Genomic DNA, 19,572 nt, shown 5'->3' with positions numbered 1-19,572 from the left:
ATAAACTGATCTCACTGTCTGGAAAGCCCCCGTCTCATCTCAACGTATTGTATTCGTTCCTTCTTTCGACGTTACTATTCTTATCATGACTTTTATCCACGTTGTTACATAATAGACGTTCTTGCTTCTACTGTAGTTACACATCAGCTCCCCTTTCTTGCACCTTCCCCCCCCTTTATCCATCTTCCTGATCTTTTTTCTGTCTAATAATCACCACAATGCTCACAGCAGGTTTCTGCCTGTTAAAAGGCAGTTTTTACTCACCACTGTCACTAAGTGCTCTTGTGAGATTGTTGGCTCTCTATACAATAAAGAATAAAGAGTCGGTCTCGACAAGTTCTTCTGGAAAAGCGATGGCACTTTTTGTGATTTGGACTCAAGAAGTTCTTTTTCTCTTCTCTCGTTCTCTCTCTAATGCTACATATTGCTGACAGACAGAGGGCAGCAGAGACAATGTTCTGACCACCGCCGCATCACCTCCTCAACCAAAACTGAGAAGACAAGATCCAGCAGCGTCTGACTGCTGATCCAATGCAGAGGGAAAGATAAAGACAATCTATTGGTAATCCACAACAGATTTCAGCTCCTCCCACTGACAGGTGTCTTGTAACCTCTAACAACCAGCATGCAGAGATATTTTATGTTGTTACTGATTTATCTTTGTCACAATATTTGTGTTGCTTCATGTTTTCTGATCCATGACCACATAAAAACAAAAACCCGCCAAGTGTGACATTAAAGGAAACGTTCTGCTTTTGATCGGTATCATTCAGTTTTAGAATGTGCGTCACATTTTTTCTTGTTTTGTTTGCCGTTGCCACAAACACACCAACGTGACCCCTGCGCTCTCATCTAGTCGACCACAATGAGCCGCAGACCTTCCATCGATCCCCATTAAACAAGTGAGTGTATGCGTCTCACAAGACGGCCGGCTGTCTGTTCTAAAGCGTCCTCTGGGGCTCACATATTCAGACACGTGGAAGGAAATGTTTACTGCATCCTTTAAAGCAGCGCTCCTCAACACTTTTTGCGCCACGGACCGGTTTCATCTAAGACAATATTTTCACGGACCGGCCTTCATTTGCTCGATAATCGTTAATGACACCAGGACGACTGTAGTCTAAAAATAAATCATCTGTAGTGGTCTTATGTCAAATGCAGACATCAATATTCGTTTTAGAACGAAAATCCTTTCTAATGAGAAATGATTGTAAAAAAAAAACTTGATTCAAGTGACTACGCTGATGAGGTTTATTCTGGAAAACAGATACTACAGATACAATCAGTTCATCCAACATTGGACAAATACTGATTATTCCTTCATAAAAGGTTGAACAAGTCAATCAACTAATAAAACCAAAGAAAATTAGTGTTCAATTATAAGTTCAGGGCAAATGTCATTAGCGGCGGACGGCATCAATTCTTCACCAACAGTTAAAGGTTTCTTCACCATAGCGATATGATTAGCCACTATGACGCTCTCAGTTTGCTCACATTTGTTGAGGTGCCGGCCATCAGTAATGGCTTCTGCCCTTCATGTTTTAGGTTTTTTTCTTTGAAAAAACTTCAAACCTTTGTCTTTAACACTTTGATGCTTTGATCTCCAGGGGCTTAAACAATTTGAAGGCTTCATTGACTCATTTGCCACATATTCCACACAGCGGGCTCAGCGCAGGAGATTCTCCTGTAGGGATGAACCCGTATTTAAGTAGGACTTTTGTTGTCTTCTAAATGCAGATTTTGTGTTCTCAGAAGTTGTAGGCTCTTCTGTCTCCTCATTGGGCCTTTTCAAAAAGAATCTCCCCAAAGATGTTCTTTTACTCAATTTCGCTTGTGCGCTTAATTTTGGGGTTAACGGTTAGTAACGTATCACGTGACCGAGACCTGTCAAGAGGCACAGACGCAGGCGTTCATCTGTGCGTCATTCCACACAGAAGTCGCTTTTCAAAATATAACCTCTTTAGACTAATAATCAATAAAAAAAAAAGAAAAAAGAAAAATTCAAATAAGCGTCCTAGACTGCTGCTTTAAAAAAGATGTAAGACAGCAGTGGCCAAAATGTTTTTAAGGTAGATGGGAGGTTCAGAAATATTAATGCTTGCTTTTTTTTCAAAAAAATTTTAATTCACCAATTTCGTTTGGTTACCGTGCAGCCAAATGAAATTCCCTCTCGCCAGCCTGACCCTACTTAACACCAATGATCAAGCATTCAGCAGCTTCTGTCCTCCACCCCTCTCCATTTGTCTTGGCTTATTCTTTTCCTGCACCAATGCCCACGCACAACTCCCATCCTTGTGATTTGTTATCGCTACCTTTTCCTCTGCTACCAGTGCATTGGTGTTTTAGTTTTCCATGGTGAAATTTAACAAAGTAACACTGTGACAGTGATTTATTTCCAATGTTGCACTAGGGTATAACTCACCCACTGCTGAACAATCAGCTGAGCACTTGTTTTTAATTGAAGATTTAAGAGAGAAGCAAACGATTAGTGGAATTGGACTATATTTGAGACTCTCCAGGGTAAGGAGCATCTTGTGCATGACTCAAAATGTCTCTCAAGGTGACAGACAGGTGAAAGGATCGAGATCTGGGCAAAAGATTGAGAGATAAGCCTGATAATTTGTGTTTGAGGACACTTGTCAGCAACACTACACACAGAAGTATCAGGGAAAGACTGTCTAGTACGTACTTGTGTTTACATCGACGAACAGCAGCATACTGTGTGTGTATCTACTTATATAGATTTTGAATGTATTTCTGGGTCTATTTTTCCCCATTCTCTTTGTTCTTCTCAATGCATGCTGCTTCCCCCCACCTCTTCTAGCATCAATATAGGATAGGGATCTGAGAATTGGCCCAGGGCCCTGAGGTAGCTGTCTAGATTGAATTTCAAATCAATGTTACACAAGCCATGTTCCAGCCTCAGCTATTTTGAACAGACAAGGTAGGGCCCCCACCAGGAGGGAAAATCAAGTTGCCTGCCTGTGTGGGAAGCGGTGGGGGTGAAGAATGCTGGAGAAAGTCAGCACTTAGTTTCAGTTATTAGACACTCATGAGGTGGGAGAGAACACGAAGGCGGCGATAATCAGTGATCAGCCTTCTTTGTGGTTCTTCTGTGGAGTAATTATATATTGACTGATCAGAACATGTTGCCCTGGTTTCATTAAAGAACCGCACTTAAGACATGAAAGGTTAAAACAAGAGAAATAGAGATTTGTCCTTTCTGTATGACAAACTTCAGAACACTGAGAATTTTCATTACTGCTGGATTTCACATTTCAATTGATTTTTAACACTTATACCTATACATTTATTCTATTTTATTCATTTTTACAAATCTAAATTAGAGTGCCAGAAGGCAAAGACATCAACTGATGATAGGATGAGAGAAAAGGGGACATGAATAGGTGCCACCAAATGGGACAGCTGCAGGGCAAAGGAGAGATGTGACTTATCTCCAATGGGGAGATATTTTAATATTGTGCAGCAGGACGGAGATATATTCTATTCTAAAAATGCATTACCATTCTTTGCATTAGGCAGTGAGAAAGATCTCGGAGAGCACATACCTCAGTCGATGTAAAATAAAAACAACAAAAGCAAACCCCCCCCCCCCAAAGCTTGAACAATCAAAAATAGTTTTCTCCTGTAAAAACCCTTTTGGCAATTTTCATCAACATTCAGACCTCTGATGATGGATGTGCTCACAACGGTGAAAAAAATGCATGAATTTCACTGTGTGAGGAGATCAGAAAGTGTATCGTAGCAACGCGGGTAGAGCGCTCACTATGGTGATGCTTTATGTCAGATTAAGCATCACTAATTAATTTGCTGACCCTGAAAACCTACTCATAGCATTCGGAATCATATTCATCAGTAATTTATATCATACAGTATATGATTTTCACTATAACATATCAGGCTCATTATGACATATCAGGCTCTCTTTTACAACTCCGTATAGTACCTTTGCAGACACATGAACTGTATTTCAGTGATAAACCTGCATTATCTCTAACAAACTATCATTGTGCCAAGCTTTCTCATGAAATGCCAAATGTGTTCTGCTCTCTATTGTCCAATTATCTCAGTTGGTTTCCTCCCATGATCATACTTTCACAAGTTTCTCCACTTCTTGCTCTCTTTCTTGACCTTCTGCCCACATGAAAACTGGCAGGCAAAGACTGATTTTGGGATCTAAATGTGTGGCTTTGAGCAAAGCTGTAGAGCTGTGGACTATAGGTCATTATCTGTGACCGCCAGAGCTCTTCCTGCCACCTTTGAAATAGATGACAGACACCAGAAGAATCACTGTAAAGTGTGTCTGTGTGTGTATGTGTGTGTATGCACCATGCTGTCTCATCTGGCCAGATGGCTGGTAGTCCCTGTCCGTGTATGTCAGGGATGAGGCCAAGGCTTATTGGTCTGCAAAGCCCTGCTGCTCTCTAACTACCCTCAGTCTATGTAGTTTAACAAGGAAGGCTACACAGTGGGTGGTTTGGGGTCGAGGAACAGAATCTCACCCTCAGAAGAAAAATAAGAACAATAAAAGCTCTCATCAATACCCAACTGTCCGTGAAAACCATCTAATATGCTGAGGGGGATTGATGCACATACAGTAACAGACACATAACCCTCACCAACGCAGTAGTCTCATATATAGAATGAGTTTTATTACAGTCTCTGCACATCAGCCCTCTCTTCTTATTGTAGTGTGGAAAAAACAAGCACACATTTTTCTTCAGTTTACAGTAAGAAAAAATTACAATAAATTAAAAAATATAATTTATGACTGGTTACCTATGATTATAATCCCTCCATGTTGGAGCTGTGTTGCTGTAACTTCACTCTTTTCTAACAATCATAATAAAGATTTTCTTATACTGTAGTTATTTTTATTTTGTTGAATCTATCTGAGTAACATGTCACATTCAGCTGTGTTCACCCCGTCACGTCGCTCTGTAGTGAGGCATTCAGACCTGATGTACAGCTGCAGCCTCATATCTGCTATTGGCATCATGTACTCATAATCATCTTAATAGTGATTGGGTATTAAAAAAAAAGGTGAAACTCTTATTAGTGTCCCAGCACACTATACATTTTCAAAGCCACTATTCTTTCTGGCATCCTTTTTACTCACTAAGTGCATTCAGTGGTGGCTTTCATTGAGACGCAGTGTCAGCTTTCCGATATCAATAGACTAAATGTTTGCAGCCTCAGCTGCTTTTCAAAGTGCAATTAATGCAGGATATTCAGAATAGAACCCTCAGTTTGTTTTTATGACATTACAATGGCTTTGTATCAGCAGGATTATATATCAAAAAAATGAAAAAAATTCAGTTGGATCATCTCTTTGTTTGAAAAAGTTACTTTTAGTAGTTTTTACATAATAGAAAGAGTATTTTAAAGTTATTTCAAACTGAATCTTTTATATTTATTTTCCCTTCCCTTCTTTGTCATACTGGATCTAAGCTTCCAAGTCGTTGTTATTCTATTGAGAACAACTATTATTGATGAAACAAACAAACTCCTTTTGGATGCATCGAGTCCAGGAGAGGACATGGAACAAAAGGGATTAAACAAAGTTTGGATTTTGACAATTCATTGTAGTAATATCCATTTATACGCTGAAATAACACAGCTGTTCCATATATGAATTGTACATTGTGTGCACTCAGAGGATTATGTGTTCTTATGTATTTGAAGAATGACACAAGCATTTATGCTTACAGTTACCCTTTAGTCTGTCACTCTCCTTTTCTCCTACACCATCACCCACAACAAACAAAACACACATCTGTTTATCCCCAGCAATCAGGAGGCTTCCAGCGCCACTTTATCTTACTTTCATGTACATCCACAGAGGATTAGCTGCTTTTAAGCACAAGACAATCCTTTGCAGGTTTTGTGATTCATGACAGGCCTATAGTACAGAATATGTACTATAAATTACACAAAACTCACAAGCATAAAGGGTACCCTCAGGTCAGCGATGTTTAGATGTCACCATGCAAAACGTTGGTAATGCTGACCATAATGGTCACACTTCATGTGCAGCTTTTTTACTCCATAAAAACTCATGTTGCAACTTGAACAGTAGTTTTAACCACCTGGTCCACTATCTACTCCAGCAGAATATGGCTCTAAGAAGCCTTGTCCAGTTGTCTCTGTCCCTCATGACTCTTGAACAGCCATTGCTTCAAAGAACCAAAGGCTAGACTCAAACTCAAAAATATACCACAAAATGAAAAGCATCCACTTCACAAACAAACAAACAAACAAACAAATAAATTTAATGTCATAAAAGGATGCAACAAGTCTCCAACCAGGGTTGAAAATGCAATCAGTCTTCTTTGTAAAAAATTCAAAGCAGTTTTGCCAGTTAGAGAAGGAGAGACTGAAACACCTAGCAAACCGTTTAAATGAGAAATCTTCATTGAAAAGCTCTGCATAAAGGGCCCTCCTCTGAAACAGCCTGTGGTATTTACTTGATTATTGCTAATTAGTTAGAACATCGAGCACCAATTAGATCAAATTATGTTAAATCCTGGGAACCTTTAATCTAACCCCAACACACACTCATGATGTGGGTCTGTATGGTTTGAGCCAAGGGAAGTTAATTGGATTGTGAGTAATAAAACATTTTGGACATCCGTTATCTTTGTCCATCTGTGGGAGGACTATCTTGAGGTGTTTCATGCAAAACAAAGCAAAACCATTATCTTCATACACACACACACACACACACACACACACACACACACACACACACACACACACACACACACACACACCCCATCTGATTTCCTTTTCGTGAAGGACACTACGGCCGCTAGCTGGTTATTCCCTATCCCATCTGTGTTTACACACACAAACAGATAGAGACTTGTTCAAAAGAAGTATTTCAGTGGCGCCTGATTGGGGACAGAATAATGGTGATTAATGGTAATTGTCCTTAGCTGCCTAGGTGAGTGTATTAACCAATTATTGCAGAACCATCAGTGAAGTCCAAACAACCGCTTCTATTCTGTTAAAAGTTACGATCCTTGCAGTTCACCCTTCACCAAGTTCAAACGCAGAGACTGAGCAGCTCATTTTTAGTATTATTTTCATCGCCACATTTCCTTACCATTCCAAACAGGATTGAAAACACACAAAACTCCAAACTCTGATACCTCAACCAACAACAAAAGAAATTGAAAGAGACTTTGCAGAAAGCTATTTTGCAGAGAAGGCCCAAGTTCGAGGCATGAGTTTGTGTTTCATTTCTCCTTCAGCTGAACTTTTCTATTTGGACATGTCACCAGTCTTGTTGTGATTGGCGGTTTGCGGTCAGATGCAGTTTCCTAAATAGAAACCATCTATCAGCGGCTAAGTGGTGGCTAAGAGATGTCATTGTGGTCATGAGTGGGTGATGGTGGTGAGGAGGAAGTGGTGAAATGACTGAAAAAACAGCTCTAAGGGTTGTATTTATCCTTCTGTGGAGCTAAGTGGGAGGAAACGATTACATTTAGCTTGAGAATGACTGAAGTTATATAAGTGTGTGAAAGGAATGGGACAAAGACTTTGGATGTCTTCACACTTGAACCAGATTGTGTGTCTAACACATTCCCTGCATCTTTGAAAGGGACATTGTTCTAAACATACATGATCACGCATTTTTTGGTGCAAACAACCGGGGATCCAGCAACGTGGGGGTTCAGAGTTGCTTTTTCTGCTTTGGGGTTGTCAAATTTTCTCATATGAGCTGAGCTTTTCTCAGATATAATTACGGGTGGGTCCAATAAAAAACAACAGGTGAAATAATAGCACAGCTATTGCTTTGATCTAGCACTAGCTTTGACTATAGATCAAATCTAGTGCTTTGATCTAAGGTCTTACTCACACTCACCTTCTCCCTCGTCTTAGTATTTTATCCAGTTCCTGAGTGTACAAAGTTGAAATTTGACCCTGACCAAGCTTTCTCAAGGTCAAGGTCATCATCTCATTTTATCCCCTTTGCTGCCTGAGTAATGTGCTTACATGTTGACTGGCCCACTGGGAGGACAGCTGTTACAGGAAGTGGTCTGTGTGCTTCTGTCGGTGTACAGAGTGTCATGGCCCTCAAGAAGCAGAACTACTGTTGTGATTGCTATTCTTTTCGATAAGTAATAATATAAGTCGAGGTAACACAAACAACACACACGCACACCAATCTGAACTCAGATGCTCTTATAATGAATAATCTTCCCAGGAGCAGCAGCTCCAACTGCACCTCCTGCACAGAGACTCCTCTGTCTCCATCACTGCTGCACAGAGCTGGAAAAAGGTGGGAGGGACGCTGACCTGGGCAAGGAGCTGGATCAGGTTCCTTCCTGCTTCGGCCACCGCAACCCCTCCTGTATCCTTCCCTGACAATGGGCAGAACCAGGTATAACCGTCCCCTGGTTAAATTGGTAGACAATGATTGCATTCTCCTCCCTCTCCCATGGATTCTGTTAGGGGGATCGGGGAGTCATACACACCCTATTTGCCACCTTCCGTGGGACAGGCTGATGCAAGCACAGGCCTGGCCCACAATGGCAGTATTAACCTCTGTGCATGCTTTCACCATGGGCCAAGTTACAGTGCCACAATGCACTCTCTCTTTCTGTATGTTGAAGAACTGTTGTTTCATTCATTCGGCTCAGAGACATTCAGACAGATGGTGATAGATCTACCTGGGAAAGGTTGTTAGTTAAAGATGGAGCTCAGTTATAAGGTGTACTGAAATGTGTCTGTGTTCCCATGTAAGAGGAAGAAGTTGAGTTTGGTTTAGTGATAAAATAACAACAATGACACATTTTGAAGTGCTGACCAATGTGATGAAAAAAAAAAAGCTCATTAAAACTGAGTCAGACAAAAACTGAAAACTTCAGGACCATTAACAGCATTTCAGGTCACACAACAGGTTGCTGTTCACAGCGCATACCAGAAATTGGCATTCAAGAATTTCCTTTTATTTAGACCAGCATTTAAGAGTTCTATTTTATGATTAATACCCCCAGTTATTGGGATAGCTGAAAATACAAATCCCCACCTTGAGCTAAGGTCTGGCCTGCTCATAAAAAGAAATGCTCGTTTGTCTAGAATCCGCCTCCTGGAGGGAAATGAATTTTCAGCATTCCAGACAGATGCGGTAGCGACATTCCTAGTGGGAAGCTTAGGAATCTCCCCATAGAGTATTTTGGGCTGTAATGATATGTTAGCTGGTTGCCTGGCTGAGCAGTATAACTGCTCAAAGCAGTTCCAGAAACGGGGGTCAAGAACCACAACAACCTGCACAGTTGCAGAGATGGAATGCACTTGGATGCGTTGCAACACAAAGCACACGGCAGCAGACATGCTCACAAAAAATACACACATGCTTGTCTGTGATTTAAATACTAGGACCAAATCTGTTGATTTGAAAAGTTGGCAGACTCGTTTATCGTATCTTCTCAAAACATTTATCTATGATTTATTACAGGGTGACTATAACTCCAAAATTCTCATGTTATGTACATTTATTGCTACCAGGTGACCCACCAAGAGTTCCACATGAAATACAGACATATTTAGACCTTTACTCAGTATTTGTATTACCATATGTCAGGCGGCAGGCAATGCAAAAAACACTGTCTTATATTCGGGCCAATACGGTATATGACAACAATGAATGGACACACCACTTATAATAGTATCTCAGCTGTAATCACATTGCAGCTGAGATACAATTATCCCAGAGTTTATATACTCTAGAGATAGAGTATATAAACTCTATCTCTAACAGTTCAATCACGTTGTTTATAGGTGGACAAAGAAGATGGAGAGAATCTAAAAATACAGAGTGGCTCTGAACAGAGGCAAGGGACAAGCCAAGGATTAGCACCGCCTCAGTGAATCAAACAAACAAGTCCAAAAAAGTAGCAGGGACAGGAGGTGGAGAAAGACAGAGTAATGGGCAAAGAGTGCGAGGAAGGGAGGAATGATGATGAAAAATGCCACTTCCTCAGGAGCTGACCTAGTAAAACATTCATGAGAGATGTCTTTATGTGAGAAGTGGGAGAGAGGAAAGGGTGTGGGGAGCTGAGAGTCTAAAATAAGACAGTCCCTCTGTGTTTCAGGGTCTGTACTGGAAATGTGTGCCAAAATAAAAAAAAAAAGTTGTTTGAGATCGAAGATGATAAGCAAAACATGTTTGGTGCCAGATGCTCCCCTGCCGACCTCTCGAATCAAGACACAAGAATAGACTGAACTGAGACTTCGACAAACTGAGAGACGAGACAGAGAGGAAACGGGGGCAAGAAATGATGCAACTTATTCTGAGAGCATCAGCAAATGGAAATTTAGTGACTCTGTGGTAATCATGACAGACACAGACATATTTAGATAATAATAACACTTATAGATGATTGGCACACAAACTCAATTATGTGTGTGTGTGTGTGTGTGTATACAGATGACACACTGCTGACTACACCCAGTTACACAACTGTTAAAGCTTTCTTGTAGTTCACCAGCACATCTAACAGAATTAGGTAGGTCAAAAAATCACACAATCACACATGCAAACACACACGCGCCGCACACACACACACACACACACACACACACACACACACACACACACACACACACACACACACACACACACACACACACACACACACAAACACACACGATTATCTATCTCTAACAGTTCAATCACGTGTAAACCACCCATAAGATTTACTGAGCAGCACACCCGTGTGAAAGGAAGCAATCGAGAATTTGACTAAAATGGATTTTTTTCCACATACATACTGTACCTTAAAAAGACAAACTGTAAATAAACCATGACTAAACAAGGACAAATGGAACAGAAATATGCTAATGGTAGAAATGTAAATACGGAGACAACAGTATCAGCCTGAGGTCAGCGGACACAAGGCTCTTTGGCAGATGGAATAAAGGAGAAAGCGGAGAGAGGTCAACAGAGGATGAAAGAGGAGCACGGATTGGACGGAAGAGGAATAGGGCTGTGTAAAGTGAGCAATGCTCAGCCACATTAGAGCAGCTTAAAATCCAAATTCATCTTAAAGAGCTGCAGAGGGGAGCCACTGGTGCTTAAAGGAGAGCTGCGGGGCTCAGCCTCTTCTTGGCCGGGGAAGAGATGTTGTAACATCCCAACACTCACTCTGTGTGTGTGTCTGTGTGTGCGAGAGACAGAGAGAGAAGAGAGAGAGAGAGAGAGAGAGAGAGAGAGAGAGAGAGAGAGAGAGAGACAGAGAGAGAGATAGAGCATGATTCGAATATAAAAGGTACAAATTTTGCTATACCTATAGTTTAGAACTAAACTTCTAAATACAGAACTTCAGAATAAAGTTGCTCAAATCCTTTTTCTCATTAGATTTGAAAAACTGGAAAGTGTTTTTTTAATTAAATTCAAAATTTGTCTCAGCAAAAGCCCTACCCAAACATCGACTGAAAAAGCATGCTTCGTTTTTTTAAACTGCATTAAAAACAAACTAATTTTGCTTAAAATATAACGTTCTGAACTGTGGATAAAATCTGAAAAAGGAAAGTATGTCACAACACTCAAGTATTTTGTGCTTTTCATTGCAAAACACTGTTAAGCAACATTTAAACTGCAAATCTTACACCATTCTACTAGTTCTATTCTTTTTTTGTATCTCATTGCAAATATGGAAATGAATGGTCTACCACAGACAGAGATAAGATCACTGAATCTCAATGAACCCAAGGAACCGACATCTGAAACGAAATCAAGGTCTCCTTGGTCTCTGCCCACCTGTGACCAATCCACACTCGCTCTCAACAGATGGTCATTGATTTCAGCAGCCAGGTCAAAAAATTGCCAGGCATCCAAAAACACCTCAACACTCTCCTAGCTGACTGATCTATTGTTTGCTTGTGTGACAGGAGTCCAATCACCAGGATGACCCAGAGGTCACTTTGATGCCTGGCAGCAGAACAAAGGCTGTTGATGACCTGAAGGCTGTTTGTCCGTTAAAGGCTGGTCAACCACAAATGTCAATGAGGCCATTAAGTCATACAGTTAAACATTCACATAACTCAACAGTAGGTGAGAAGATGGATGTGATGAGTCAGCTGAAGCTTTTTGAAAAATGCAAGATTTAGATTTTTAAAATCTCTTCATCGCGATTTGATTTGACGTGGTGAAAATTATTGTGGGATGTTAAACGGTCAGTGTTCTACAGTGAATAAGCTAGTCTTCAATTGTGTGTGTGTGCACGTGTATATGTGTGTGTGTGTGTGTGTGTGTGTGTGTGTGTGTGTGTGTGTGTGTGTGTGTGTGTGTGTGTGTGTTGCAGTGTCATGCATCCACAGCTCTGACTGAGCAGCTGCAGCTGTGGTGTGACTTTCTGCTGCAGGATTTTCCAATTCCATGCATTGGGTGATGGAGGGTGCACAAACTCTGTAAACCCCACAGCATCGTTCTACAGGCTGCTTTTGTGAATATGTATATCTGTGTGTGTGTATGTATCAAGCAGCTGTGTGAACTCTCATCTATAATAGCGTGTCCAAGTTACACGAGGATTCCTACGGCCCCCGTGGGAGCTCTTTAGGGAACTGCTGTCATACAAGTTGTGAACAAAGAAGAAAAAAAGAAAGTGTAGGGTATATGTGGCAAAGAATATTTTAATACATTGAAAATATGGCAGCCAAGCCATGAGAATTAATTCAGGAGACTGCATGTACCGTGCACAGATACACTTACATGCACTATGTTTTACGTGCATACATGCACTGTGTGTGCGTGATAATACCACATTTACTGTATTAATGAAATGGGTAGACCAGAATCTGAGTTGGGTTTCTGTTCGAGGTAACGTCTCTGGCATGACTCCATCTCCATCCAAGAAATTCACTTTCCTCTACAATTACTCATCTGATCTACTTCAAACTCAGCGTGTGAATATCTGGGGGCCAAAGAAAGTGCCCAGTAAAATCCAGATAAATTTTGATTTAGGAGATGCTTGATATGGAATGTAGAATAAACAAGCGAACATTACTCAGTGCAGAAGCAGGGGCATGACTTCAGGGTGTCTGTGTTGGCCATTTCCTCACCTATGTGCAAAGCAGATCTGTACTTGTTATGGTTCACTAACTGCAGGGTATTTCTGCTGCTGGGTGCTGGACATAGCTTTACACATGTTACAACAAAAGAGCTGCAATCAGCCAAGTCACAGGCTAAACTTAAATAAATAAGCAAAATAGGGTGGGTTTCACTGGGAAGTATGCATACCGTATAGATTATATATGACTATTATCAATCACAATTGATTTCCACCATTATTTCAAAAGTGGAAGGGGTAGGAAGTAGCGGATGAAATTATTATTTTTTTCAAGTGATTAAAATATATTTTTGTGGATGCCAGTACTTGAAATGACTGTTAGTTTTATAAAATAAATAAACAAATAAAAACATAAAAATGCTCTCATATAAGAAGAAAATATCTGCAGGAAATTTTTGAAAAAATAAATTTTATAAACAAATTTCTTCCAGAGTACATTACATGAATACAAGAGCATCAGTAATTAAATCATCGATCATTCATAATCCTCAATAGATCAATAGCCATTTCTGGGAGAGGTTAATTTTTCATTAAATGACTTTGTTCCTCATCTGCAGATAGAGCATGTATTGAGAAATGTAAGTCATAACCCAGTTAGGGCATAGCAGACCTAATGAGGCCCTTAGATGGACAGGCTGTAGATGATATAACAGCCTCTGGGGTGTTGACGCTACGAGGCTCTGCAGGCAAACCTACTGGCTTTACGAGCAGTAAGAGTCCATGCCTGTCAAAAGTGATTGCGTTCATGTAGATGGAGATGTACCCTGGTTCCCAGTAGTGCTTGAGGATGGGCATGTGCGCCCTATATCTGTTGTAGCACACGCATTTACATGTAATGGAACTCTTGCACTGATAAAACAGGTCTCAGTACAACTGGTGAACGTAAATAAACAAGAATGATCAAAGTGGTTTCGGCTTTTTTTGTGATGCATAAACCATTTTAAACTGGGAGACTATCGGCGAAATCAAAGTGCATACTGAAATCATGTTGGTGTAACACAGTATGAGATGGAGAAATTCATTCTTTCTTTGCATATCTGAAGCTTACACCTCCTATCTCAATGCCTCATCCCTCCATCTGACAAATCCCATTAGCATGGTATGAACGTTGTACACAGCACAAACAAGATCTTGGCTGGTTATGGGTAGAATGCACATCAGGGACTAAGTCCAGACAGACGTGGGGGCCTGGCATGGGGGGGCTCCACTCGGCCTGCAAGTTCACTCCAGCTGGAAGTCCCAGTTCTTGACAGGTTGGCAAAGATCACTGTTCCCCTAAGCCTCTGGTCTGTCTCTGCTTCTCATCTGTCCTCCAGTACCAACTCTCTCTAAACACAAGCCATTTTATTCCCCCACCCTTTCATTCTACGTGGCCTCTTTATTGATATACAGCTCCATGTTTACTCCAAATTGACTGGTTTCTTTGTTGGGTGAAGGCCAGCAGCTTGTCTCAAGGTCACACCAGAAAATTCAATCATGTTTTATTCCTGTAGCCACGGCCTTACGATTCCACTCAATACTTTCAGTAAACTAATTGAACATCTTGGGGAAAAAAAAAAAATTGTACAAGGACAAGAACTGCATTTCACAAAATGTGAATTGCATTTTGTGAAATCAATTGCATTTCACAAAATGGAATCCTTGGTAAGCACAGGATTTCGAAGTATAAGTAGATGCGCGATTTGTACATAAAATTTTGTTGAAGAAATATTTGGCAATTATTTAGAAATACTAACAATAAAAGTCCCACAAGTAGCAAAAGTCACCACTTCAGTGTTGGGATGCTGTGTGCACAAAGAAAATGTTTTGATCAATATTTGACTTGTGCTCTGAAAGGAAAACATGATGGACAGAAACTGCACTCAATAGCTGTCGACATCCACTAAGCTGGTGAAACTTCAACATTCAAACAAGATTCTTACATCCCATAGTAGAATCTCACTGTAAATCACACAGACAAATGTAGAGGTAGTCTGACAGATAAAAAGAAACTCCATACATTTTTAGTTGCCAGAGCAGCAGAGGAAAAACAGTGGAGGTGTCTGGAAAGCTGTCAGCCTGTGTAGTCTCCTGCCTCACACCAGTGTCAGATTTGCATTGGGTTCAAAGTAGGTCTGACACGTCAAAGCATCTTTGAAGCACCACTTGATGCTGCACAATGAGACAGGTGAAGTAAAATGCTGCACATTTCCCCCCAACTACAGTACCCACAATGCACCACAGTTCCAAAAATAAAAGTGGGACGCATCAAAATTATGACCCAAACAACAAATCCTCACAATGTGATTGAATAAGAATGTACGAAGGTTATTTTTATACATCGTCGCTCTGATATTTTTGTATTTCCGCTCTAGGTTGTTTTTAGTGTAATCCGTAAACGCTGCAGACAGTCTGTGACAGTCGAATCAGGGACTGAATAAAACATGACGGGCTAAATAAAAAGCCGCCGGAATCTGTTGCATATAATAATCTGAAACTGGTATGAAATCACCGTTTGAACCATTTCATTTTAGACTTTGCGGAGTGTTATGAACCACAGTTATGAAACTCTTATGAGTTTCCTCATAAGAATGTAAAATGTAATCATTTTTCATGCATTGTGCCATACAGACATTGATTTCACTCCGACTAAACTGGAAGAACCACACACTATACGTATGATGAGAATGCATTACCCTCTCCATGTGACCTCATTGACCCATGCTACTATCACAATCACACTAATGCATACAGTGTACTTCCTGTGCAAGGGCACATACTGAGTCTTTGGTTACTCACAAAGACTCAGAGTGATCTCATTTCTCGTCAGACTGTGACTGTGTCACCGATGCCTCCTGGGGGCTGGTGACGGCTTTAGAGGCCTGTGTGTCTGAAAGCTACAACAGACGCTACGATTGTCATTGTTTTGACTATAACCTCTGAAGCTGCTTCGGTAAACAGCGCCTCGCGTTCTAAACTTCGTCCTCCGATTGACTTTGGAATGAGATGTATGTTAGAATGCAGGAAAATGATTGATACAATCATGTGCAACTCTGAGCTTTCCCCTACTTTTTGACATTTTATTTTTACGAAAGGATACAGTTTCACTGTTTTAAGTAAAACTGGAGCTGACTACAGGATGTGACCACTAAACATCCGGTGAATCAACTATACTTTAACTATAAATCGAGCCCTAATGAAAAATAAATTTAGTCACATTGCATTAATGATGTTGAAATTATCTTTCCTCCGATGTGATTTTGATTTCAACATCTTCTTGATCTTCACATGTGCAGTTTGTTAGAATTACAACACCGTGTCTGCTAACACATCACAAGCTAGCATCCTCTGTGTCTTTCTCTGCCTCTTCTCTTCCTCAGCGTTCACGTCTCTCTTCAACAACCTAATACTCTCCATCGGGGCTCTCTTGTAGAAAACCATTCTGCTTTTCATAGCAATCACACCAGGCTCCTGAGCAATTACTTTCTGATCGCAGCCCAGTTGGCCTGGACACTGTTTATCCCCGACGGCCTGGGAATTCATTGGGCAAATCTCAGGCAGATGAGAAGGAGGGCATTTCTTTTTTCATGTTCAATCCACCTTCGCCAGCATATATGCCTCCCCAAAGACGCCTTTATGCTGGTTCAATGCTCATTTTAATTAACACATAAGCCGGTTGATGTTAATTAAAAAGCTGACAGGAAAAGATCACACAGAGCAGATAGTTGTTTATCTGAATGTGCTGGAAGATGCTGCTGCAGTGCCTGGCACTTATTCAGATGAAATTTCTTGTCGGCCTCTTTAAACACGTGTTACAAGATTTCCGATCCATGAGGTGTTTTCTTTCAAAGGAAAAATGGAATTTTGCTGATATCCAAGAAGACTTAATAATGCTTCTCTGTTGCTAACGGTAGTTGTATGTCATGTGGCATCTGCAAATATGTAGCTCTGCTCTCATGCATGTCACTTGAAAGCTACTTACTTCATGGGCTTGAAGAGCGCCTGTCCGTAGTTCTGTAAAGTCATGATCAGCTTCAGCTGGGTGCCTCCTGATTTCATGCCTGACAGGAAAACGATCAATACGTTAGATCAGTATACGAAGCACAAACCGCTAAACATAAACACATCAGAAATGTACTTGCCCCTATGCACAGCTGGTTCATTATTTGACAATTTAGAGGAAGTAATTTTGCATGAATGTGTAATAGGATTGTCACATCTGCTGACCACTTTGCTGGACCCTCCCTGTCCAATCAAAGCGCAGTTGTGGTTGTTAGGAGGCGGGTGCGACTGAGAGCAATGAGCAGCATCTGCTGATGACTTCCAAGAGTTCTTGGTTTGATGGAGCATGAAAGAGACAATTTGAGGGAAACAGAGTGACTGCATCTACTGCAAGTTGTGTTTTTGACAGGTTATTACTGTTTGGATTTGACACTTAATGTTTCCACACATCTGCATGTATCTGTGCTGCACACAACACCTGATTCCCTTGGATTACATGTTTTGTCAACCACTGCACATCAACCACAGCGTCCCTTAATCCATCCAAGATGACCTCTTGCACACTGATAGAGGAGCCAGGGGGGGTCAGTCAGGTCTATGTGGCCTCCCAGAGGTTGATGGAGCCTCCCTGCAAGTTTCTTGTTTGAGTCCTATTCCAACAGAGGGACCCCAGGCCTGTCTAAATGCCTTGTGTTTCTGTTATAATGGACAGGCTTTCAGGGGATTTGCCCATTTATTACATCGCATTAACTTGAGCATATTACACAACACAACGCTTCCGTCTAAACCCAATATTAACAAAAGCCAACCCCCCCCAGCTGCACTCTTCCCCCAGCTCAAGACTGTCTTTTATGTTTCTTGACTCTCTTGCTGCGTCTCTGTTTCCTCCTCTGTCATCCTTCCATTCTCTCTGTTATGCTTTCTGAACGCTGACCAGCATCCCTGTTTACCATGACTCATATTCAAAGAGCAATTTACGTTCACCATCTTGTAAAGCACTACCTACACAACCGCAGGCCAGCATCTTTTCTTTTTACAACCGAAGACGGATGCAGAGTGAAGACAAACCAACGGATGCATTTAAAAGCCTTTGGCCCACACAATTGCCAGATTTGCAGCCAGGTCAAGTGGATGGTGCCCAGAGTAATCTTTAAAACTTGGTAGGATACAGCAAGATTGCAAATGACTGCAACATTGAACCTATAAGCCACAATCCTCGAGGGATTGACCTCAAATCTTTGCTCAGTGCTCGATGTTTAGAAATTTTTTTGTACCTAATCGAAAACTACAAAAGGTAATCCCTTGTGAAAATCCCCTAGAAAAAAAAAAGCTCAGCTGCCTGTTCCCTGAATTTGGACATGTAATCAAACAAAACTTGAACCTCAATGACACTGTTTTTGTTTTTTTGCCATCTGTCTTACTATTCGTCTGTGAACATAAATGCTGATGTAACCATCTATATGTCTTACTCTTCTGTAAGCATCTACATACGAGTGGCCGGGCCTGTCCTTATCTCTACACAGCCGTGTTCTCTGGTCATTCTGCAACCTGCAGGCCTTACCCACCGCTGTCATCAGATCCTGCTTCCTTTCCATAAATTGAGATGATAAATCCGCCCTACTCGCACCTGTGTTGCTGCACACTGCTGCGCAGATGATTTATGAGTCTGGCTAAAGAATGAACAATAGGCCACCGAGAGACAGACACACAAGCAAGAGGAACTATTACAGTGAAAATGCTGAACAGGGAAAGTTTCTTAATGGTGTCTGTATTACAATTTTAGTGAGACAGATCAGTGGTGAGTGTAATACATGCTCGTAGGCACACACACACACACACACACACACACACACACACACACACACACACACACACACACACACACACACACACACACACACACACACACACACACACACACACACATTGTCTGAGTATTTGTGCTGCAAACTATCAGGTGCTGGCCAAAAACATGACGATTGTGAGTTGCGTGTGAGAGATGGAGGGACTAATGACAATGAGACGGTGGCGACAGAGTCAATAAGCACAATGATTCTGTTCGGGCACACAAAGACACGAACCAAACAGCAGTGGGGGATTTTTTTTGGTATTTGGTATTCAGTTTTTCACTCAAAACATTTGCTTCACATTGTGATTGTGATTATCCTCAGGTTATTTCCCATATATTCTGATAACTGAAAACACTCCGTTTCTTCGGCTAAGACGACATCATTACAACGACATGCTGGGAAACATATCTCATTTGTATTTATCAAAACTACATTTATACTGCATTATTTGAAGCAAAAACAGATTTATAGCAGAGAAGTGTCTGAAAAATTCTAGAAACATCTTGCTCTCTGTGGCACTTTTGCACCTTGATGCATTTTTGATAATCTCACTTTTAGGAATAGGGTTTCGCAAATCAGCGACAGGGTCGATATCTTGATGTTCAGCTTCTTTTTCAAAAAATGACATCATCTAGTTTAAA

General features: G+C 40.9%; 1 protein-coding gene across 2 annotated transcripts in view; it reads right to left on the bottom strand.

Moving 5' to 3' along the window:
* fam20ca (FAM20C golgi associated secretory pathway kinase a) overlaps positions 1–19,572 on the bottom strand; it is a 29,960-nt gene that overhangs the window by 7,524 nt on the left and 2,864 nt on the right. For both annotated transcript variants that reach the window (XM_068336509.1, XM_068336508.1), the window contains exon 3: positions 17,062–17,140. In XM_068336509.1, coding sequence (XP_068192610.1) covers positions 17,062–17,140 — 79 coding nt within the window. The remainder of the gene's footprint in view (positions 1–17,061; positions 17,141–19,572) is intronic.

This window comes from Antennarius striatus, chromosome 16, assembly GCF_040054535.1.
Source record: "Antennarius striatus isolate MH-2024 chromosome 16, ASM4005453v1, whole genome shotgun sequence".
NCBI classification, from domain to species: domain Eukaryota; kingdom Metazoa; phylum Chordata; class Actinopteri; order Lophiiformes; family Antennariidae; genus Antennarius; species Antennarius striatus.
The sequence above is the reverse complement of the archived record's forward strand: the minus strand, read 5'-3'. Positions and strand labels throughout refer to the sequence as shown.